The sequence below is a fragment of the Helobdella robusta genome (genome assembly GCF_000326865.2).
Source record: "Helobdella robusta unplaced genomic scaffold HELROscaffold_9, whole genome shotgun sequence".
Taxonomy (NCBI): domain Eukaryota; kingdom Metazoa; phylum Annelida; class Clitellata; order Rhynchobdellida; family Glossiphoniidae; genus Helobdella; species Helobdella robusta.
The window spans coordinates 1,196,924-1,223,261 of NW_008705512.1; the positions used below are offsets into that span (position 1 = coordinate 1,196,924).

The 26,338-nt window shown below is 32.6% G+C and overlaps 2 protein-coding genes across 2 annotated transcripts in view; both read right to left on the reverse strand.

The window, feature by feature from the left end:
• Positions 1-715: 715 nt before the first annotated feature.
• Positions 716-15,834, reverse strand: HELRODRAFT_119785 (hypothetical protein; the record flags this gene model as incomplete). Its single annotated transcript, XM_009033074.1, has 13 exons — positions 716-808; positions 1,137-1,224; positions 1,300-1,514; positions 1,693-1,821; positions 4,029-4,130; positions 5,060-5,149; positions 7,508-7,573; positions 10,165-10,214; positions 11,403-11,484; positions 12,540-12,645; positions 13,389-13,500; positions 13,856-13,978; positions 15,798-15,834. Coding segments are annotated over 13 exons (1,293 nt in total), but the record flags the coding sequence as incomplete, so codon positions are not given.
• Positions 15,835-19,134: 3,300 nt separating this feature from the next.
• Positions 19,135-26,338, reverse strand: part of HELRODRAFT_108581 (hypothetical protein) — an 8,246-nt gene continuing 1,042 nt past the window's right edge. The window contains exons 3-17 of the mRNA XM_009033075.1: positions 26,281-26,338; positions 25,864-25,939; positions 25,608-25,709; positions 25,171-25,253; positions 24,736-24,805; positions 24,363-24,417; positions 23,704-23,789; positions 23,132-23,217; positions 22,728-22,828; positions 22,291-22,370; positions 21,866-21,950; positions 21,494-21,548; positions 20,802-20,922; positions 20,251-20,300; positions 19,135-20,026 (exon numbers count right to left, since the gene is read on the reverse strand). Coding sequence (XP_009031323.1) covers positions 19,702-20,026; positions 20,251-20,300; positions 20,802-20,922; positions 21,494-21,548; positions 21,866-21,950; positions 22,291-22,370; positions 22,728-22,828; positions 23,132-23,217; positions 23,704-23,789; positions 24,363-24,417; positions 24,736-24,805; positions 25,171-25,253; positions 25,608-25,709; positions 25,864-25,939; positions 26,281-26,338 — 1,433 coding nt within the window. The 3' untranslated portion in view covers positions 19,135-19,701. The remainder of the gene's footprint in view (positions 20,027-20,250; positions 20,301-20,801; positions 20,923-21,493; positions 21,549-21,865; positions 21,951-22,290; positions 22,371-22,727; positions 22,829-23,131; positions 23,218-23,703; positions 23,790-24,362; positions 24,418-24,735; positions 24,806-25,170; positions 25,254-25,607; positions 25,710-25,863; positions 25,940-26,280) is intronic.

Consider the following 26,338-nt stretch of genomic DNA (forward strand, 5'->3'; position numbering starts at 1 on the left):
AACACCAAAAACTAATAATAAAAGAAACCTGTGCTTAAAAGTGTTTTTCATTAATTTTAACAAATTTACAATGATATTTGACAAATGAAATTAACAGTACTTTCATGATAATGGTCATCAAAAACCGTAGAACTGTCATCATCATCATTAATGTTAGTAGTACTTCTTTGGGAAACTAACCATCATCATCATTGATTGTCTATCAAAAAACCATCCAAGACAAGACATCAATATTTGCACCAGCCATCAGCCAATGCAACAATTACATTGAACAACAAAATCGCAGGCTAATTATATGATTGGTTCAATTTGAACATAAATAACGTGAACTTGAAAATAAATACTCTACTCTGAAACCTCAAACATCACAAAAACTTTCCATTGCAACGTCGTTTCTTACATCATCATCATCGTTGTACATATACACAACATCATTAAGATGTTTGTGAATTACCTCATCATCACCCACAAACACACTAATCTATCTACACATATATGCGGTACACACACACACACAAACACATACACCTACACGCAGACACACACACACCAATCTACATAACAGCATCACTGTCAACATTGGCATGATAGAAAGCTGTTGAACTCAGGTGCATGACATTTGACTGACGTGACTAGTGAGACTCCATCGACTGCCATATGAGAAGGATACAAATGGGTAGTCAGTCTCCTCGATGCTGTCCAACTGACTGCTGATTGGGGTCAGGGAAACTGGTTCGTTGACGAATTCTTGAGAGAAATATCGAAGGTCTGTGTCGGATTCGAGTGTTGGTTTCCACGGCGGTTCAATCTGTAGGACAGTAGAAATTTGTTGGATGTGAATTCATTTTTTTCATTTTTCTTATTACAAACAAACCCAACTCTAACAAACCCTGACTACGTATGACAATTACCACAGGAAAAACAAAATAAAGTTGAACAATACTACTTAAATAAATACATTTTCAAATAATTATAAGAACATCGAATGCACACTCAAAATACCGATTGTCCTTATAATGTTAAAATATCAATACACATCAATAAATATCTGTAGCTTTTATAAATTATGATTGCTGTACAAAAATCATAATTTATAAAAGCTAGAGGAGAACACTGAAACCAAAAGAAGCAACAACCTTTTTATTCACTAAATCCACCCAATCAATGCAAGCAAAGAATGGATGCCTTTGAATTTCCTTCACGTCTTCTTCACTTCCTCCTAATCTATAATTACCAGTCAGTGTATGTCATGTACCATCGATCAAAATATAAGATGGTAAAAATCATAGTAGTACCCACCTTGTTTTGGGATCTTTGGTTAGCAAGCCTTTCAAAACGGATCTTCCTTCTTCAGAGAGATTCTTCGGAAACTTGAGGTCCTCTCTGAGGATGAGTTCAAATAGAACTTCCGGTTCCCTGTTGTAGAATGGAAGCCTGCCACACATCATCTCGTACATGACCACACCCGTGCCCCACCAATCAACTGCTCTGTCGTAATCGTTGTCCTCTAAGACCTGCACTCAAATGCAGCGGCAACAAAAACAATAATACAATAACCAAATTTAAATAGATGATAGAATACTGGCTGAAACAAAAAAAAATGAAGAATTTATTATAAAAATTGTAAGAACAAAGTGTTGTAGTTGTAAAAGGATAGAAATCATTAAATATAAGAAACCCAACGGAACAGACTTCAGGCGCCAGGTACTCTGGTGTGCCACAGAATGTCTTCGTGCTCGTACCAAAGGCCATGTTCTCCTTGCATAAACCAAAATCTGCTATCTTGATGTGGCCATCTCTGTCTAGCAGCAAGTTTTCAAGCTGTGGAGTAGTTAATGTAATTACATCGCTGTCATCGGAACTGATGTAACTAATGTAATTACATCGCTGTCACCGGTGTAACTAATGTAATTAAATCGTTGTCACCAGAATAATAATAACAATCGTCTCTCTCTCTCTCTTTGATTTGAATGATTAAAATTCGATTTGATTGATTATTACTATAACTATCATCATTAAAACCAGTTTATTATCAACAATTGTCATTATTACAATCGTCATACGTTATCTATTGCGACAGAAATGTGAAATGAATCAATTTTAAAACTAATTAACTCTGGTCGTACTCTCTTGATTCGAATGATGAGCTTCTCAGATTAATACTCTATTTATCGCATTTAACACTTTATTTTATTTCATTATTTTATTTTATTTGTACTGTCATTTTCACTGTTTTTAATTGCTGAATAAAAGATCGTTCCCATTATTATAAACACTTTATTATTAACATAAAAAGTATTCCATACATGATCTACATAGTTTGCATAAGAGATAGTTCTTGCTCCCACCAACACCAGCCATCAACCGATGATTTTACGACGGATATAAATAAATATTTATGACGAGGGAACGTGTAACAAGTAAAACTAACTAATCTTGCACTGATGACTAAAAGATGAAATATTTGCAATGTTATTCACCTGCTGAATTAAAGTGAACTGTGGGGCAACAAGCCGTTTGAATGAGTGAATGAATGAGTGAATGAATGAATAAATGATTGAATGAATGAATGAATAAATGAGTGAATGAATAAATAAATGAGTGAATGAATAAATGAGTGAATGAAAGAATAAATGAATGAATAAATGAGTGAATGAATGAGTGAATGAATAAATAAATGAGTGAATGAATAAATGAGTGAATGAAAGAATAAATGAATGAATAAATGACTGAATGAATGAATAAATGAGTGAATGAATGAATAAATGAGTGAATGAATGAATAAATGAGTGAATGAATGAATAAATGAGTGAATGAATGAATAAATGAGTGAATGAATGAATAAATGAGTGAATGAATGAATAAATGAGTGAATGAATGAATAAATGAGTGAATGAATGAATAAATGAGTGAATGAATAAATGTAAAAATGAATGAATGAAGAAGAATGAAGACTTGTTATAAGAAGAACAGTAGCATTAGCGATAACAACAACAATAACGGAAATTTTAAACAAACATTCAAATCAGCATAAACAAATGAACATAAAAAACGTCAAACACGCTCTGAGTGAGTAATAAAAAGAAACATATCAATCAATCAACAGCAATCATTGGTTATTTATTAAATTCTGCACCAATAAGAAACTCTATGATATAATATGGAAAAACTAACAACTAATAATAATATGACATTCTCTTTCTACAAAAAAACTCTTGCAGCTTTTATCACACTGTCATCAATCGGCATCCCCTTCCTCCACTCAATGCACCACATGCTTTCCAATTGAATGTTCATCAGAATTATGACAAGTGTGAATCATTATCTTTGCTGCATTTCTCCGAGGCATAAACTACACGCACACACACGCACGCACGCAAACACACGCACGCACGCAAACACACGCACGCAAACACGTGATTACGCATGAATAAACACATCATACACTAATCGCGTAAGAGAGGTGTAAATTTCCAGAATTTGAATGAAATCGGACCGGACACTTTACCGTTATTCCACCGTTGCGTTACCATTATTCTATTGATAGTATCTCTCGCCAGCAATTTTTGAAAGAAAACCCATTATTCTTAAAGCAATTACAATCTACAAGATCATCCCCTATTGCACTATGTAATATAAAAGCGACCTATTATATGATGAAAAACTCTGCCAGATCAAAATAAAAGAAGAAAAACATCAATCTATCAAATAATGAGCTAAAATTTTACAAAACTGGTAGAAATAGTTGATTAAAAATAAACAACTTGAAAATAAATCAACGAAGATGACGAAGTTGAAAGAGGATGTCGAAACGTTGCAGAGAGGAGCTAGCAAGATGCTGCTGGAAAATAAGGATGATGTAGATGATGTGTGCGTGTGCGCATATCCGAACGCTAATCAGGAGGCATTATTATTTATATCCATCGTTTGTTAATGATATTAAACTGAGGATAACTGGTCAGTTTTTCTGACATTGGCATGTACGTAACGTAATATCATGAAACAAACTCTAAAAAGTTCGTACTAACTTTCAAATCTCGATATATGACGTTGTTCTCGTGCAGATAGCCAAGGGCTGAACAGATTTCTGCTGCATAGAATTTAGTTCGTGCCTCCGGAAACACTCGTACCTGGTTGTTGAATGTTGACTGTTAATGATCGTTGATTGCTGGTTGGTGGTTGTATATGGTTTGGTAGGAAGAAACAAGGTATGAAGAAGTTAATTACAGTAAAATTGCTTAACAAACAAGTCATTCAAACAAGTTAAAAAATTTAGAAGAGTAAAAAAACACATTTGCAACCCTCCATAAATTTTGGAAAAGTAATCTAATAGGATTGCAAAACAGATGAGGAAGTGAGGGAGATAGAGAAGAATGCGGGGTGTTGACGGCATAGAAAAAAAAATTTGATGGCACATTCCACAAATTGATGGCATAAAAAAAAGTTTGTTAGGAATAAAAATACTTGCAAGGCGAGATATAATAAAATATAATGAATAAAATGAGGCGTCATAGACTGACATGGACCTGCCTGCTGAATACCATCTGACAAGAGAAGGAGCAGAAATATGTTGAAAATACAAATTACGTGATATAAAAATGTGGCTTAGAGGTACATTGTTAAGCGGGATGATTGAAGTTCAGATCAGAGTTTCCGTATCATTACACTGTTGATAAGTTATTCAAATATCATCACTTGTTAATCACATCAGTTTATCAAATGTTCATTTCCAAATGCAGATGAAATAAAATAACAACTAAGCTTAATTAATTATTCATTTAAACACAACAGAATTGAGTAATATAAACAAACAAGCAAACAAACAAACAATTAAACCAACAAACAAACAGTTAAACCAACAAACAAATAATTAAACCAACAAACAAACAATTAAACAAATAAGTTAACAAACAAACAAAAGAGCAAGCAAAAAAACAAACAGACAAAGGAACGAACGACACAACGAATGAACGACCAAATGAACGAACAAACAAACAAGCACACAAACAAACAAGGACAAACACGACGAAGAAAGCAAACACATTGAGTATCAAATTACTTTTGAAAGGTGATAAAAGAGTTCTCCGCCATTGACATATTCCATGACAAAACACAAACGATCAACAGTTTGAAACGAATATGCTAATTGCTGTAAATGTGGTTCACGAGGCATTTTAATTATTTCATTAACTATTATATAAAAATAAAAAGCAAGAAATTATATTGGAAATCATCAAAGTGAAAAGCAAATGAAATAAAAACACGAGCAGGCCATTATTAAGACAGGACACCATAATATATCATAAAGAAAAAACACAAACCAGAGCCATTCTGCAGCACATTTTTATCTTAAAAATTCAATGATGAATTGCCAAATGAATTCAATTCAACTGCAACAAAATATATAGTAATTCACTTCGTTGTTTTTTTATCAATAAGCTACCAATAGTATTTAAAAAATCTGACAACTTTGAATATAAATCAAACATCGACAGTTGGATAAACCAAAATGCACATTACATGAAATATAACAGCATTATATACCAATGAAAAAACAAACAAACAAACACACGTTTAGACGGCATTTTCCCCGAGATCGGGGGTTGCCGTTTGGCTACCTATGATGAAACCGAAATACCCCTCGACTCCATCCACATCTGTCACTCGCCTCAGTATCACGCAACCCCGCTTTCACCCTGTCCTTCTCCACCTGCTCTCTCCATCCCAATCGCGGACGACCCCTTCCTACCACTCCTTCAACCTCGAACTCCAACGCTCGCCTAATCCCGACCCTTTCATCCCTTCTCAACACATGTCCATACCACCGCAATCTCGATCTCCTTATCAATGTCACAATGTCCTCATTCAGTCCCATCATTGACATCAGCTCTGTACTACTCCTCCTATCCTTCACTTTAACCCCACACATCATCCTCACCATAGCTCTTTCAGCCCTCTGCAGTACACTTTCCTCCTCTCTCCTCAACACCCAAGTTTCACCACCATATATCATCGCTGCTCTCACACATGCTTTATATACCCTCCCTTTCATCTTCACTGACCATTTCTTTCCACACAATACCCCACCCAGTTCCCTAAATTTCATCCATCCCACACGAACTCTAGCCGTAACTGCGCTCAAACATCCTCCATCCGCATTCAGCTTATCCCCTAAGTAAACAAAGCTTTCCACTCTTTCAATACCATCACTCAACCCCGTCCTTGCGTCCGTCCTATTAATCACACCATGAACACATTTCTTACATTTGAACGTGCCTTCCACCTTTTTCAGTGCCCCCCTCACACCACTACATCTCTTATGCACCCATTTCTGACATCCTATACACAATACCGAGTTAGCCTTCACTCTCCTATCACATACCCCACAGGGGTCTATTTTACTTATCACTCGTTCCCCACCTTCCCCACTCACCATTACCTTCGTCTTACCAATATTAACTTTTAACCCTTTCTTTTCAATAACACTTTTCCATCTGTCAAATTTTAACTGCAATTCTTCCATGCTATCAGCCGTCAAGACTAAATCATCTGCATACAAAATCTCAAATAACAACCCCTCCATTATGTTTCCACACACAACATCCATCACAATTGCAAACAGAAACGGTGATAACACTGATCCTTGATGCACTCCTACCTTAACACTAAAAGCGTCCGACATCCCCCTTCCAACCCTCACCTTTGTCTTTGCCCCTTCATACAGCTGCATCACAGCTTTAACAAGTCTCTCATTCACTCCTTTCTTCCTCAACGCCTTTTCAATGACCTTCCTCGGTACTCGATCAAAAGCCTTTTCTAGATCCACAAAACACATGTACAATCTTCGTTTCTTCTTTCTATAATTCTCCTGCAACATTCACATTCTCGCCATGAACAACGCATCCACCGTTCCCCTACCAGGCATAAACCCACACTGCATTTCATTAACTGTCACCATACTTCTCAACCTCCTTTCAAGCACCCTCTCCACTACCTTCATTCCGTGCTCTAGTAATTTCACACCCCTGTATGACCCACAATCTCTCACATCTCCTTTGCCCTTATACAACGGCACCAACACACTGTGTTGCCAATCCTCAGGTATACCTTCATCATCAAACATACTGTTAGCAATTCTCATCATAACTTCAATTCCTATCACCCCACTCGCTTTAATATGTTCAGCCGCCACTTCCGAAACCCCTGTCGCCTTACCTAGTTTCATTTCTCTAACTGCTTTCTCTACTTCCTCCATCGTCACCTTCTCTATAGGTCCGTGTGTGACCACGGATTCCACATCTCCATCCCACTCATTCTCTTCATTCATCAACCTTTCCATATGAGCTTTCCACACCTGAGCTTTTTCCTCCTCATCTATGCACAACTTGCCAGATGAAACAAACATGAAATTACGTACCAGTTTTTTTAGACAAACAGTTGCATACAATACGAACATAATTATCAGCATTTACTTGTACGCTCTTAGAAAAAAAATATTCCAACTAACAGTTAAGAATGGATGCTTGCTTCTTTGGAGAACTTTATTTTCGGTCAAAGTGTGCATAACCTCGTCCTAAACATATCAAATCAACGTTTTAAATAATCTTCGTATAAATTATACTGGTAATTTTTCAGTAATATAATCAATCAATCAATCTTCGTTTTGCGTCCAGAGACCCAGTTTCCCGAGGTAGGACGTTGTTTTCTTTGCCATCAACTTTTTGCGCCAAATTAGACGATCAGTTGTATCCATTTCATTTAAATTTAGAGCTTTCAATAATATAATATATAAATTTTACTTAAGAGCTGCTAAGAAAATTCCAAAAAGTCATCTTTTATTTATTATCATCATCGTCGTCGTCATCATCATCATCATTTACAAACAAAACAGACAAACTGATGACAACCTTATGAACGAATGCAATATTGCATATCGTGCCAGAAGTTCCTGGTCATGTTTGAATGATGATACGTTCAACCATTGAATATACATTCAATCATTTGACTGTTAAACTTTCTCTCTCTCTCTCTCTCTCTCTCTCTCTTTCCTCTATCACTCTCTCTCTCTCTTCCTCTTTCTTCCACTGACTACACATACATACACACAAAACACACAAACTCGTTACTCAGAGTACATAAAACATACTCAACAAATGTAGGAAGGTAATGAGATCACAACATGAATTGTTCAGAGATATGATTCTTAATTTGACAACGAACTGAAATAACATTTTAAAAGCTATAACAGTGCATAGAGCATAACCGTAATAGGCATTTTACCATGGAATTGCAATAAATAGTAGCCTTATTTATAACTCCGTTAAATACAATTCAACAACATAATAGTGCTATTTGTAACAACATCAATTATAACATCAACTTACTCCCAAATGTAATGGCATAGTTAATAACTTTACAAAAACACACCACAGAACAGTAAAGAATTGTTTGGAAATGTAACTCTTGAATCTTTAACGAGTTAACAAAGTTAAAAGTTTTTCAACTAAGAAAATTAAATGAAAAATCTTCCACTGAATATGAAAAACTTCAAAAAAAATATAATCATGACACTAGAAAACAAAATATTAAAGCCACAATATAACAGTGGCTCAAAAAATATTTTGGGGAATGAATTATTTTAGTGTAAATTTTAATTACGTTCGTTTTAACAGTTTGAATTATGTAGGAAGTTTTGAAAATTTAATTTGCGATATGAGCAGAACGAGTAATGTTCGAATGTTCACAGGTGAAGGGATGGCACTGAGCTAGTAGTAATAACTGAAGAATGAACAACAGGTTGTGCACGTGCACATTGAAGTGAGTCATAAATCAGGAATGCAATTAAGAAGCCTCTTTCTTCTACATGGATTCACGAACTGATCAAAATACACTGATCACGAGACAACATTTAAATGTTAATTGACGCTGGAACAATAACTAACACCTAAACAGTGAAGGCTGGAGGAAGAATTTGAACTGATAACAAGTTAATGTTGCAGTTAAAAAAATAAACTATCATCTAAACTAACAATTAAACTTTATTCACTTTATTTAAGCATTCAAAAGCAATCAAAACCCAGATTCTTCATGCCTACATGGTTCTTAAATCTTTTAAATGAGCCACCTTCGGCATCTTAAAGTCATTCAAATATCATCTGGACCTCAACACACACATCATAATAATCTGGCTAACCATTGTGATTGAGTATTTTCAACATTATTAGCAACCTGTTGTTATATAGGGCAAGCTGGACTTACTTGAAAAAATAAATTTGAAAAATACTTGAGCATTGCGAATTTTATTGAGTGAGGAAAGTGAAAACTTTAACATGTTAAATTATGAATGAAAGCTTAGATGCGATTAAAATTGAAACTGCATTGCCAGGCAATCAATCATCATACAATCAGGGTCAGGCAGAGGATTGACCTGAAAATTTGACTTGCCAATAGTAACAAATATATATATATATATATATATATATATATATATATATTTAAAATAATATACATATTTATTATTACCTTCTTAAAACGATCAGGAAAACACTTGAACTTACAGAAAATATTCAAGTGATATTTTGTTTACAACATTATTCTGGCATAAAAAGTAAATCAATGAATAATTTTTAATAACTTAATAATTATCAATTAACAGGAGGATATAAACTTCAACTGTTAAACTAGCTCTTCTATAAAATTTTTACAAAACAGTGAAATGTGAGCACTATTAAACTCTCATTTGCATCAGAACACCACCACAATAACATTATTTGAACAATTGTACTGAAAATAACTTGAAAGATTCTTGTGTTTTTTAAGGAAACTCTCAATGATTAGAAATCTACTTCAATAAATTGCCACCACACATTCAAAGCAGGAATAATGACTCAGTGGAAGTCTTTCTTATATAAGGTAGAGGAAGCCTAGTAAAAAGGCATCCATTTTGTATGTATATCAATGAGCACAATTTTTAACCAACAGAACTAAAAGTAAAAAATAAACTCAAATTTAATGCTAAATAGATCCTGTGCAAAGAAACTACAATATAATTGAAATTAAATGTGAAAAAGATCTCACGTGTGCTACAAAACTACAAAAACAAAAGTAGCAGCAGCTGAAACAACAAGAGAAACAAGGCAAAAACAACTGAATTACATAGCTTACTTTTGCAATGATAACAGATTTCTTCAGTATCTTCATGGCGTAGAGCTTACCTGTGTGGTGTGTGTTATCTTGTATTAAATATTTCAGAACTGAATGACAAGATCTAGAATAATGTGAATCACATTAGCAAGTGAAATCATTAACTAATTAAGTAGTGAAGTGAGTAATGCAAGCAAGTGAAGGAGAAAGGTGGGTAACAGCTCACTGTGCAATGGCAATGCACAACAATTATATAAATTAAAGAATTAGCAAGTCATATTTGTTTATGAATATATAAAGAAATTATATACAATAAACAACATGTACAAATGCATGAATATCATGTCGTTAGCGTTGAGGCAATCGTTCAAAGGTAAAACTAACAAGATGTCCAGTATATGGTTCGTGTTGTAGAAAGTTGTTATGAGGCTGTGTATTTAATTAAAGAATGAGCCGCTTATATGATGAATATACTTGGGCCACTCACTACAGCAATCTGGTCAACGAGTAGCTATCTTAATCAAAAAATTGAACAGAGATCAAAAATTGTGGGATTGCAAAAGTCTTCCAGTGAAATGGCGTAACTTGGTTATTCCACTCTGAAACAATGCTAAAAAATATTGCTGTAAAATAATAACAACGAAATTATATCTAGAAAATATAAAACTGAAAGAGGAGATCCAAGCTGAGATCTTTCAAATTGAGAGCTTGTTAGATAAAGAAGAGATTGTTTGCAAATAATTTCAAGTGTGTATGATTAATGAAATAATAGCACATTCATCTAGAAAAGATTTAAAATTGAGGAAAGTAGCATGAGTTAGAAATGAATTTATAATCCTTCAAGATGATAAAAGAGATGAATGAATTATATGATATATGGTGTTAAAATGACTATATGATGCATATGGAATCAAAAAATTATCTTTACTATCAAACAATGCCAGCAGATGTTTATTCAAAGGTTAAAAAAAGTAAGGAGGGACAAACATCATATAAAAATACAGGCTAAACGACGCATCTCACAGGAAGAAATGTGATAGGCCGGGATCCTTTTGTCATAGAGGAACCGTCACTGCACGCACTGCAAAACAACCCCCGGCGACTATAACCACTAGGCCATTCAGCCACTCCATATTTTTAAATAAATATATAACAAAAAATAATAAACAATGATATAAAAAATTAAATTATCTCTATAGGAAATATTTGTTAGCTGGCAAAAACAGACAGACAGACAGAAGACAGATAGACAAACAGACCTGTATCTTTTTCACGGCACATGATGACTTTGCCAAATGTCCCTTTGCCCAAAACCTTTAGTAACTCAAAATCTTCCAATTTCTATTTCATAATAGAGAAAAAATTGAAATTTATAATTGCTGTTGAACCAAAATATTGAAATATTGTTATGTTATTACTTTACATGGATGTATTAAAGGTTAGACAGACAAACACACACACACATACACATACATACACACAAACACATACATACACACAAACACATACATACACTCAAATACATATTATATATTATCATAAATCAGCAAATGCTTCCAATGAGGTTCATTCATTACAAAATGGACCAAAGCTGCAAAAATGTGTTAAATGTTTGTTTGAAACTTAAAATCAATAATTTTTTTAATTAGGAAAATATTTAATTTTTAAATATTGATTAATAAATATTAGTTTAACATTTTTGTTAAAAAATAGCAAAAACAAATTTTTTTTAGATTTTTTGAAGGATTGCATATTAAAACACAAGTTAACAAATTCATTGAAAATCAGTTCAAATTTTATTAGAATTATTATGCCCAACTTAAACAATTTCATGCAAGCAAATTTACACAAACAATAATATTATATTTTACTATTCTTTTATGCTTTCATTTTCAAAAGAACATTTTGAAAAAGGGGTTTCAAAAAGCAAGAAAATGCCGTTTAGTGTCCCTAAAAATGTCATTTAAATAAAAACAAGTGTTTCATTCAAAACCAACAATCAAACCGAAAAAACCAAGTCAAGTAAAAATGCCAAAAACTGAAAAGATAAAATGGAAAAATAAATTATAAAAGCAAGTATAATAGAGTAGTTACAATAATAAAAGTTTAAGAAATATGTTTGAAGCAAGATATAATAGCTGAAATTGAGAAAATCAAGTTTTGGGAGCTGCAAGATTATAAGAAAAGAGAAAAGTAGAAACAGAGATTAGATATCGGCATTCTGCAGGATGCATCTGGATTCGATCCCAGCCCCACCACTACTACGGGGCGAGCGGCCGGGATCAGCCCCTCATCAGCTACCCAGGAACGAAATATTTCATCAAATCAACAAAAAGCAAACATTAACAGCAATAACAAACAACAGCAACCAAATGATTGATAACAATTAAACCAACTGGTTTCTTTTTGTAGTTCCTGGCAGCCTCCTCTTCAACGACGACGTCATCATCTCCATCCTTCAAATTCTCAGCCACTCTTGTTATCGCTTGCAACCACTCATCTCTACATAGAAATCAAATCATAAATATTGTAAACAAAAATATAAACAAAAGTAAAAAAAGTTGTAAAATACAACCATCATAATCCATAAAATTTTCAACATTCAGGCTAACGAGACAATTGTCATCAGAAGTACCAACATCATTTACACAATCTCAACACCTTGATGATCATTACACCGCTGATAACCAAATACCAAACCAATCTAACCAATTATTGCCATTGAAATAGTGGCACCTCCACTGAGAAAGCTTACTATGAATAAACATGATGCACACACACACACGCAAGCACTCACGCACACATTTGCTTTTTTCGAGTAAATAAAACTAGCCCATTATACAATCCAGGCATTCAAATGCAGTTTTTGCCTAATTAGTTTGTGGCATAATTTTTCATCACCCAAAAAGACATTTAATTATTCCTTGATTATATTGCTAGAATTAGCATAACAAAATTATATAAAAAGTTCCTAATTAACGAGATTACCTATGCATGTTGTCTCATCAACTTCATCATTCATATCTCCATCCTTAACATCATGAATACCAGGCTTATCAAGCCCATTAAAAAGCTCACTCTACACAAAGTCAGAAGGTGGCATGCAGCCTGACTCACAGGACAGCCTGACTCACAGGGCAACACATAACACAGCAGATAACCATAGATATCTAGACATAGGCATAGAGGTTCCTTAGACTAGAAATCTATGACATAACACAGCACATAACACAGCCCAGACTCACCTTTCCTCTTGTGTATCAAGTGAGAACATTCTCTCAACAACAGTCGTCATCTGCAGTCCCCTCACCACAAACGTGTTAGGTCTTGGCCTTTCAAACTTCATCAGCTGACAACCTGCCAGCAATAAAATTATTTTAGCACCTGAAAGAGATATTTTGAAAAATGAATCGAGACTAATAAGATTGAAATGCTTACAAACTGATATCAATCTGAAAAGATTGTGAAAGTTTATGAGAGAAGATAAGGACAAAGTTGATTAGTTTGAAATAAATTAAAAAATGAGACTTGAAAATAAATGTATATAAAGAAAAAAAATTTAATAACATAATAAAAAGTGGTGAGAGAAAAATTAAAGTTAGTGAGGTGGAAGATTAAGTTGAATATTGAATAAGATAAATATAGCATAATTTAAATAACAGCTACTGAAACAGCAGATAACCACAGAGGAGTGCACACCATACGGACAGACCTTTGACGGTGAAATTATTTAGTGGATCCTGTTGGTCATGCTCTGGTTTGCATCTGAATCCATAAAATGTGCCATTATCTCTTAAGATGAAATATCTCTTTCTCCAATTTTTTATGTGTTCGCCTGAAGAATTAATTTCAAGTCCAAATGTTAATTATTTATGTTAATAATTAGTAATTGGCAAGTCATTTTCAGATGTAATGCGCTTGATATTATGAATGATTATTTGTCCTCCATATCTTAACATATAAAAATAACTATACCATTTTATCATTCATTGTAAAATATGAATAAATTATTCAATATTAATCAGTGTTTATTGAAAAACAACATTTACGAATATAATTAAACAACATAAAAACTCATATAAACTCATAAACTTTAAAATGCAATATTTATTGTAAATAATTATCATAAAACAGGCTGAATAAAAATTTGGGACAACAATGATCAAGGAATGTGGATAACATGATCACTGGCAGATCATGTGGAGTGAGGCAACTCCAAAACACAGGAATGAACTTCTAATGTGGAAAATTATTCTGTTAAATCTAAAATCAACATCAACAATGGAACAACGTGAACATTATTAACGCCTAGTTGAAAAGTAAGTTTTATTACCTATAATGTCTTGACAAAAGTTACTTTCAAAAATGAATGGAATGGAGCAATAGCAACCAAATTCAGTAAACTTTTCAAAAGATCAAAACTTTATTTAAATCTGCATACACATAAAGAAATCATTTGCAGTTGATGGTGGATTGGATACTCACACCAGGAAGATGCTTACACAAAAATTTAAAAATGGATGAAACAAAAATTCCTTTTAAACCATAATTAGTCAGATAAAAAAAACTAGCATGATTTAAACCAACTCCTGCCAACATAAAAATTTCAACTAACAATAAGACAACTAATTTATAACCATTTAATGATTTATAAAAAAAATTCAAGACTAATGTAAATAAAACAGCAATGGACTGCCAGCCATATGTATTTTACTCCTTTTTCATGGATGACAGAAAAGAAGAAACATTCATTTAAAACTCATTCTTAATGTAAATCAATTCTATAATTTAAATATGTAGATTACAGTCCACTCTTTCACAGCAATAGAATGACAGCAATAGAATGACAGATGACAAACAAAGATATACCATGAACAAAAAATCTAGTGACTGCAAATCTTCAATTTTGATATGTGAAAATGAAATCCAAGCACTAAAACATATTTCATAAATCAGACAGAAACATGACCACAACAATTGGAAACTGAGTTTTAAAAAATTTCCAGTTTCCTAATCTACAGCAATTATAATAGTATAATGGAATGAAATATTACACACACAACACATCACAATCACCTTAAGCATTGATAATAAAATAAATATTTTAACAGTGATTACATATTACCATAAAAACATGCTGTCTATATATAAAAATTAAAAATTACAATATAACTGTATATTTGAAAATAAATTGAAATTTAGAAAATAAGGCTAGCAGCGGAAAAATGCCTACTATACTTCTAGAAATTACTTTTAGAACACAGGGAGAAAAACAGTCACCTAATTTAATTATTCTATGACTCAAGTACACAATATAAAAGAAATACCTATAGGCTTGTTATGAGTATGAACAACATGAAATCATTCAAAATAATTGAAAAAAACATATCAGCAACATATTGACCATGGTGCAACATCCTGGACTCAAACAAGTTACTGATTACAACAAGCACAACTTCAATTACAAACTCAAAAATTCCTTGGTTTCATTCAGTGATTAACGAAAGACAATAAATACAGATTACTAAGAAATTGTTATTGATCAATAAATAATAAGATGCTAATCAATATTGAATGGTCAAATAATAAAAATATTAGTATTAAATAAATTAAATTAGTATTTATTTACTAGTAAGCATAAATCAAAAGTGTACCTCTTTTCCAAAGCCAGCCCTCTTTAGTTATTTTGCTACCATTTTCACCTTCCATTATTATGATTTGGTGACCACAATTCTGGAATTTGGTTTTTAAAAAATTTAATAATTTATTCATTAGAAAAATCAAACTGGTCAATTGACACATTGACATAAAATTACCATTCTTTATAAATTTTTGTTATTGAACAAGCAAGGCAGGAATCAATTTATTCAATTATTATTAAATATTTTATTAGTGTTGTTTATAAAAAGCATACACACACACACACACACACACACACACACACACACACACACACACACACACACACACCTCAATTAAATAAAATTAACCAATTTATTAAACAAATAAACAATCAAGTCAATCACACCACTTGTGACTTCATGAGTAGTTCAACATAGAACTTACCAACTCCTACTACTATAATAATTATAATTATAATAATCACTTCTCTATCAATTCTGTATTAATATTTTTCATGATTAATCAATCTTAACTTTGAAGTTACATTTAAAATTAATTATTAATTGCTATGATTAATGAAGCTAAGAAGCTAACGTTAATTTTCATGTTATTTTAATTTTTATTATTTTATTATGTACTAAAAAAATAATATTAAAAAACATTTTATTACATACAACCCCAACATTTAAATTTGAATTATTTATCACCTACACATATTAAATTAAAGTCTACAATGAATGCTTTATTTAATAATTATAAATTACATATTAAAAAAAACACATGGCATGGCCAGCCTCCTAGTAGATACAATTACAATAGCACATGTATATGACAATTTTTTTAAATAATCACAAAAATTATGAATTTGCTGAAAAGAGATAAACAAACTTACTAGAAAAATGAGAAACAATTGCAAACTGCTCAGATCAGATCAGGGAAACACGGAAAATTTTTTCGGTTATTGTTTGCAAAAAAATAGTATAAAAAAGTAGGTAATCCGAAAAATTGTGAAAAATATTTACAAATAAATTCAGTCAATTGCTAATAATTGTATCGAAGTAATTGCAGATTTAATGAAAAACAAACGTCAAAAATAACCAATCTATAAATAGAGCGATAGGCAGGCAGACATCGTCTGAAGCTCAGTCGTTCCCCCCGCTCGTTACGTTGTTAAGGAATACATAAATGTATATATATATGTATATATATATATATATATGTATATATATGTATATATATATATACATATATTATATATACATGTTCTATAAATTTCATTATGGTCTATTACCAACATATATACATGTATAAACATCTATATATATATATATATATATATATATTATAATAACAGATCAACTATTTTCACTCATATATATACATATATCTATATATATATAATACATATATATATAAATGATATATAATAAATACATATATGTGGATTATGAAATAAATATATATGTATATATAATCGATTCGTGAGACACGTTTTCAAAATACTAATCTTAAGTATACTTTTTTTAATATACATATTATTGTTGTTGTTAATTTTTATTTTTTATTCGACTGCACACAGAGCGCATGCGAACCTGCCTCACACATCACACACACACCTACACGCACACTCACATCACACACCTACACGCACATTATATGGGAATCTGTTCGCTTAGTTGCATTCGAAAACAGTCACCGCAGGACTAGGCGTTTTAAATAACATACCATCTCGCCACCCAAATTTCCGCAAGGAAATTCTTGTATGTACGTCATTTTAGGAAGACTTACGAATTTGACCAAAGACGCGAATATTGTTAAGATATTATATAAAGAAATATTATATGGTGGGTGTTCAGTGGTAGTCTAAAGGTGAGCAATACTGGAACGCATTCTTTCATTATATGCAATATATGAAAACATTACAAGACTCATAAGAAATTATAAAAGAAGTTGTCTGAATATGAATTGAGGTCTAATAAATACTTCTTTGCATGTACCCAAAACAAGTCTCAAGGTAGGATCACGAAGTTCTGTGTGATCTCCTCTTGATTTTATTCTTGGGGGGGGGGCGGGAAAATTTTGTTCTACGCTTTTGAACCAACATGAGAGAGGCTGGATTGAATCAAGTTTGATCTGCCCGTTTGATAATAATAATAATAATATATTTATAGAATGTACGTATATCGATTATGTTTAACTATTATACACATTGTTTGTAATTATTATACACATTGTTTGTAATTATTATATACATTGTTTGTATTTATTATATATATTAATTTTATTATGAACGATAAGCATATTACTTATTTTTCAACGCATCATAGAATTTCACCTCTTGATATATCCATTAATATCATTTCGTTGATTGAAGTGTTTGTAATAGATGCTAAAATATCTATGGTATTTACCTTTGTTATTATCAATAAATTCATACAGATCGTATATGAAATGAAGATTGAGTCTGTCTAACATTATGCATTATAAAAACTATAAAAACAATGATATTACATATTTTCCAACGCATCATAGAATTTCAACTCTTGATATATCCATTAATATCATTTCGTTGATTGAAGTGTTTGTAACAGATGCTAAAATATCTATGGTATTTACCTTTGTTATTATCAATAAATTCATACAGATCGTAAATGAAATGTAGATAGAGTCTGTCTAAAATTCTGCATTATAAAAACTTAGAAGTCTTCAATCTGAACAACGCATCGCCCATTTATCTATCCATGCATTCACCCATACACACATAAATAGGTATATACATACACACATCATACACAGTACACACAACGTTTATTCTATTGTTAACGCTGTTTTTCAACAATTCAAAGAAAAAAATCTGCATCGCCGTTGTATAAGCCACTCGGAAAGCCCAATCGTTTGATGATGATTCACAACGCTTTTGTAATTAATTCGTTGTTTAAGTTCTATGTCATTTTATTGTAAGACGATCTGTAAATTTTTGAATTTAACTTTGAAATTAAGAAGAGGAAACACCATTTACAGGACACTAATCTATCGTAAACAAGCTCTGCCTATTGACACGTCAGATTTCAAGTGATCACGAGCAAATAGTGAATCACACACGGGACGAGTTTTATATTTCAACTAATTACGTGCTTTGATTTCATGAATAAATAAAACTTAACATCTACTCAAAACGAGAAAATTTCGTACCAACTGAAAACCAGTACTTAACACCTTTTACACCGCCTCACATCAAACTGAGAAATGCATACTGCGTACCAACCTTTATTCCGACGTACCGCGTGTTTTAAATGCGTTCAAGTGCATTATTACGCACATACGGAACAGCGACGACATATACGGAAGTGTCACGGCCATGAAGTTCACTGAACTGATGAACTAGTTTATTGACGATTTATCTCAGCCACTGCCAACAAATGAATCTGAACAGTGTCGTTAAATAACAAAGAACACTGACTATCAAGAAGTGATTCTATCAAGAGGTGATTGGAAAATAATGAGTAACATCTTGGAATAATTTAATTCTTTTCTGATTTGATTTTAAACAACGGAAACAGAGTGGATGATTTGATTATGATTAAGGTAATATAGAGAATGATGACGACCCTAGTTTAACTTGAAAATATTAAAAAACATATTGAGGCCATGCATTTCTAATCTTGATTCGCAAAACAAACCAGTTCTTCGAAAACACAATAACGACAGGCAACGGAATAAAATGAAGAAATCGATTAAGTTTTTGTACAACATAGTGACGATTTTCTGCAAATTATCAAACCGGTGGGCTTAATATTCAATGTTCGTAATGATAAAATAACTACAACGATTATGATATTCATAACTAGATAATAAATATCCGGCTATAGCACACTTATAAATTTTTCCCTCAGCATTTCAATACACTTAAATTTTTAAAGAAAAAAAAATTTTAAATCAAATTAAATCAGGCGAAGCGGTGACTGGTTGTTGGAAAGTGTTGAGCATTTGTTGCTGTTGTCCAACTTGCTGTAGATGAATTTGTTGTTGTGGCAGTAGTGGGATGTGTTGTGCGTGCATTTGTTGTTGCACAGTTGCTTCTTGCTTGAATTGTTGTGGTAGCTGCTGCTGCTGAAGAGGTGGAATTTGTGACTGTGGTGCGTAAAACTGAGCATGTTGTTGTTGATGTCCGTTTGGTTGCTTGACTGTGTACAACGACATATCCTGCACTCTCTGCTGTTGTTGATGCTGCTGTAACAACATCTGCCCCGGCAAACTAGAACTAAAAATCGAAATTATTGAATGATTATGCAAATGAATTAGGCGCTTTAACTGGAAAATTAACTCCAAACAAAAATATAAAATTTGTGGAACCATAAAGCGAAAGAAGTAACATCACAAATCTAGCAAATGTCTCACTGCTGTCGCAGAAGTTACAAAAGAATAATAAAAAATAGAATAACGGAAAAAACCCACAAACATTTGAATGAATAAATGAACAAATACCTGAACGATGGAAGGAATGATGGAAATGAAGAAGTGGATGGAGCAACCACCTGATGATTTGAACGGATAGTTAATTACATAACATTCAGAAAAATATATCAAATTAATAACGCGATAAAATCAAATGTTAGATTCATAGAGTTTCAGACGTGGAATTGCCCTGTCGCATTCTTTCCATTATAAACTGTACAGCAAGCAAGAGCTGCACCGACGTCACGGATATATTATAATTTTTATGGAAAAACCTACCAAACGTTTGTGAATAATGATTTAAAGGTAACAACAAAACCCGAAAGTAAAATAAAATGTTTGCGAACGACGTTTGGGTTCAAGTACTATAGTTCAACATTTATAATCTATTTCAGTGGTTAGATTAGGAGGACCAATAATAATTTCTTCATAATACAGCCAGTAACAATTTTTTGGTGAACCAAAATGAAATGAAGGTTCTAAAAAACGAGAACATAACAAATAAGTTATCTCGATACTGGAATTAAAATGTTAGGAAAGAAATGTTTTAATCAATTAAATCGATGTATTTATTTACGTACCTGGTCATTCATTTGATTTTTGATTGGATAGTTGTACATGGGCAGTTCGGCCATGAGCGAGTGGTACATGTTGAATGCGTCTGTAACTTTCTGGTTGTACTCCATCAGTGTTATGTGCTGTCTGTGACGTGTGTGTGTGTGATAAGGTGTGTGTGTTGTAATATGGTGTGTGTATGTGTAATGTGATGTATATTTGTGTCTGAAATTTGGCGTGTGTGTTTGTTAATAAGGCGTACGTGTTTGTGGTATGGCGTGTGAATGTGTTTGTAATATGGTGTGTGTGGGATCGTAATGGGGTGTGCGTATGTGTTTGTAATACGGCGTGTGCATATTTGTAAGATGGAGTGTGTGTTTGTGTATGTGCTTACAATATGCTGAGTGTGCGTGTGTTTGTAATATGATGTGTACCAATGTGTAACATGGTGTCTGGCTTTGTAAAATGATGAGGGCTTGTACAATGGTGTGTGCAAGTTTGTAATGTGGTGGTATTTGTGCAACATAATAATATTTAACGAAACGGAACTCCTCTTAGCAGAACAAAATATCTCAACCGAGACAACCGCCTCTAGACGACACTGAGAATTCCCCAATAACAACTATCAACTCATTTTATCATCACAACAAAATGCTAATGTATTAGAAATGTAAGATCAGAAGTTGTTGCACATGGATATTTAAAAAGAGAACTTTACTTGTCTATCTTCTCAAGTTCCTGGTCAATCAGTGGAGACATAGACTTGCACTGCTCTGCAGATGTCAATATAAAACAACACACATTCATCATGTCTGAACTAACATTCTGCTTACTATCAGTACTACCTACACATTACCATTATCATCACAACTGTCACCATTGTTCGAAGATTAATGGAATATTTAAAAGAAAGAACATGAGGGTGATTAAGCGGTTCTAAAAATTGTCGAGCAAGCTTCAATTATTTTATTGAAACGCGTTTTAAACAAGCAGATCATGAGATATGTTTATAAAAAGTGAAAAATGAATCATCGCTCAATCTAGCTGTGAGGGAGAATTATAAGAAACGACTGCACCACATCCCAACGACCTTCCAGTTGTAAGAGTTCTGCTGGATCGCAGTCTTCCTCTGGGTCGGAGTTTTGAATGAGGTTCAACGTCTCATTAATTTTCTCCTACGTAAGTTAAACAAATGAAGAAATGAATCAATTAATGATATAATGAGATAAAATAAGATAGATCTGTAGAAATTTAAATTAAAAGTTTCACAAGGCACTCTTATAAAAATACAACCTTAATTATTATTAAATCTCTATTAATATTCTCAGAGATATCAACAGTACACACACACTCACACACACGCACGCATTGCACGTGTACTCATTAATCCACTCATCGCCTACTTTGCATTTTAACCCACTCGCTGAAGCAACAGGACGAGGTGTCTTAATCATTAGACAATCATACCTACAGCTAATCTGTTCTTAAATATACGCAGAAAAAGCTGGCACAAACCTCGTCAATTTCAGACACAGTGGAACATTCGACAACCTCCACTTCTTCCTGGAAATGGACAGACTTCCGTACTTTAGCAGCTGGTTCACAAAAATGTGTAAATACTTGCACATGGTGATAATAATGATGAAATTAATATTTATAGTGTCTCAACAGCTCAAAATTGTAAAATCATGAAAACATTCGCAACATCCACCACACAAAAAGCTTAATAACACTCATTCCTATATCAGCCAGACATAAAATTAGCAATCTAACAAACCAGCATCAACCAATCAACATCATCTAGCGACGAACAACCACCAATCATCACCAATCAAAATCATTCATCAACGAACCACCATTCATAACCAATCAAAATCATTCATCAACGAACCACCATTCATAACCAATCAAAATAATATTCATCAACGAACAAACAACCAATCATCACCAACCCTTTTCCGATTCGATATCAGTGGTCAGATCAGCAGTAACGAAGTTAGCAGGGAACAGCCCCTCCCCTCTGCACGACGACCCCTTCCACCAGTTCGGATCACTTTAAAACAGTTCATCAAATTTTAACATCAAATAGCACGATCATTGCTTAGTCATTGTACAAAGTATTATCATTTGCCTCAATTAAAACTTACAAAATTACATTCTCACGTGCGGCTAAACTAACGAGATATGAGAATTAAAACATGGGATTGTAATACTGATGGCTCAATCACCATGTGAAATTATCACATACATATTATTATTATTATTGCTATTATTATTCACATATTACAATTATTATTCACACATACTATTATTATAACTCACATACTATAATTAAAAATTAAAAATTATGAGCAACCTGTCGTCAAGCACCTTTATTATTTCTCCAGCTTTGAAGGTTAGCTCGTTATCCTCAACAGCCTCAAAATCATACAACGTTTTCACCTGGTGGTGGTGGTGGTGGGGGGTTAAATGTTGCCAACATTAAGTATCAACGAGTTAAGTGTAAGGCAAGTTGTGTGCAAGTTAACTGCGAATGAAGAATTTTAAATTTTTTTGTATAAATAATCATAATAAATTTATGCAGCGTAGAGCCCAAATCAAGACGAAGGTTTAGTATGCAACAAATTAGCATAAACTGAATTAGAACCTTTCATCAGCGCTCATAAACAAGAGATCAGTTGAGGGGTTAAAATGAGAAGTATAATCGATTGGTCCTTAAGTTAACCATCCAGTTATTCGATCCCATAAACCAATGAGTTGACCACTTGCTCAAAACTCAGTGACTCAATTTGGAAATCATCTCTAGTCAGTCACTTAATCAATCAATGAACCAACCATCCAATCAATCACTTAAACACCCAATAACACAATCAACCATTTACACAATCGTTCAATAAAACAATTAATCTCTCATTCGCCCAAACTAACCTCTCTGACATCTTGATGAACAGATTTATTCATCTGTGAAGTTGCTTGCTTGTTAAGCGTTGTCTCCTTCAATGACAGTGCAATGGCTGAATAAGAAAAAATTAAATTAGAATAATGAAGCATTTTTATAAAATGACAGATAAATTCATATTAAAAATTAAAATTACGCTAAATTTATTTCCAACAAGTCATAAAAATATGAATTGAATATTTCAGTGGCAGACACATAACACGTTTTGGGTTAGCATTTCATAAAAAGTTGAAACATACAGATGGACATGTTTGGAAGAAAACAAAAATCACGCACTAATATACAAGGAGGTGGTGCCATTGGAAAACATCCCCTCCTGATTCAGTCCAAAATATTATAATCCCTGCCACAAGACATCAAGTCAGCTCAATCTTTATTTCACCACCAAATTCTCCCCCAGATAATTTATGGAAGAGTAAGGGTTAGTGAATGAAACAGCCAGCTTAATGAAACAGCCAATTAAAGCTTTTTACAGCAAAGCCAAAAAACTTAGTGAACAGATTTGAGCAGTGATAGAAGAAGTGGATGTAGGGAGTGCTCACCAACTCGAAAATATTATGTTAGGATAGGATTTTATGATCGTTAAGACCGAAGTTATGAAAGAGTATAAAGATTGAGAAATTTTAACCTTTGGCAAGGTCATCATCTTCTGAGGTCAACATGCCCATTAAAGAAAGTTTTGGCTGAGAAAAAAATTAAAAATACTTTATCTTCACTTCATTTTATTTAATCTTCATTATATTCGGAACAAAAAGGCAGAAAAAAAACTGAATTCAACTATTAAAAAATTGAACAAATCAATAAATAATTTGTGATTTATATTGAGAGATTGAGAAATCATTCAACTCACATCAATCAATGATCCATCAACTGATAAACAAAATTACAGAAAACATAAACGCGAAAGAGATGAGAATTTCAAGAATGAATTGCTGATCGAATGGAAACAAAACAAAAAAAAAACAAACAAATAAAACAAAAATTTGAATCAAAAATTGAACCTCCTCCTCTTCTGAGACGTGGAATGTGTAGCCCTCATTCTTTAACTGCATGTACAGCTGGGGAATGTGGCTGGTTGGTTAGTTGGTTGGATAGTTGGTTGGTTGGATGGTAGATTAGTTGGTTGGATGGTAGATTAGTTGGTTGTATGAGGTGTGATTTATTTTATTTAATAGTTTCACGCCAACAAACCAACAAATATAATTATAGTTAATATAACCGCAACTGAAATGAGAAAACAAGTAGGCATAAATAAGATGGAACAACTAAATTATCTTAGCAAACCATGATTTATTAACATTAATATTTCATAATGAGAAAATTATAATAGCATGTTTTGTATAAGAATCTATATGAAATTCTAAAATTAAAACATCCAGACAAAAGAGAAAGGAAGAAAGAGAAAAAAGAAGGAAGCATTAACTAAGAAAACATACTATAATGTTGGATCAGATTTGAATTCATTCTCTGCCCACTTTTTGATTAGTGCTTTCAACTTTTCTGAACAATTCTTTGGCAGCTGAATGATATTTTTAAATTTTATTTCATCAAATAATAATAGTTTAAAATTATAAAAAAAAATACAATTGCTCTTTCAAGTAATTGAAGCCCAACAGAAAAAATGTTTACATAAAATGTGAGATAAAAATGTCTGCCACGATGAAGGAAGTGCAAAGAAAACATGACGAAGGTCTGCATTATTATTTGTAAACAATTGCCATTAAAAATACAAAAAAACAATCAAAACTGCACAAATGAATGCAAAAAATAAATTTATGAATTGATACAACAATAAAGGATAGAATATAGAAAGATACAAAGGATGAAAAAAAAAATACAACTACCTCTTGAGGCATAATCATGTGAAACATACCCTGCCACTGTTGAGTAGAGATCTACATTCTCCAGCAAACTCCACACAAGCAACTTCCAGTCGAAACTTGTGGCCACAGGTCTGAGCGCAGTATTCCAACAACTATGAATGTAAACATAAAAATTATAACATAAATTCATCAACTGTTAAATGAAACATTGGAAGATACAATAGGTCATTAACTCCAAATGACATTATGAAAAAAGTGTAAATAAATAAGACATCAATTAAGATAGTATGACCAAAGTTTTCATACATTAAGTGCCATCAGTGAAGCATGTGGATCTCTTGAATTTAATTTTTTCATTATGGAGATAAGGCATTCTTTAGACCTGAAAAAAGGACAAAAATAGGTTAGTTGTTGAAGTTGGCTTAAGTAAAATAATCAACATAAAGTCATGAAATAAAATTTGAAATAAGCAATTATACTTTCTGAATATTTGAGGATATGTTTAAAAAAGCAACTAATGAAAAATTTTTTTAATTTTTATTAATTTGGAAGTTGTTTCAAAAAGCATTGAAATTTAACGATAGACTGATAAGTTGCTATAAGAGAGAATTAGAAAATAATAAAAACAAAAATGAGTTAAATAAAAACGAAAAATTTTCATTAAGTAGGCCTCACAAATTAATTTTAATCTAAGTAACAAATTTATTAAAATTTATAACTTGCCCATTTTTGGCATTAAGAACTTTATGAGACACTTCTTTAAATAAGTTGGCAAGTTCTT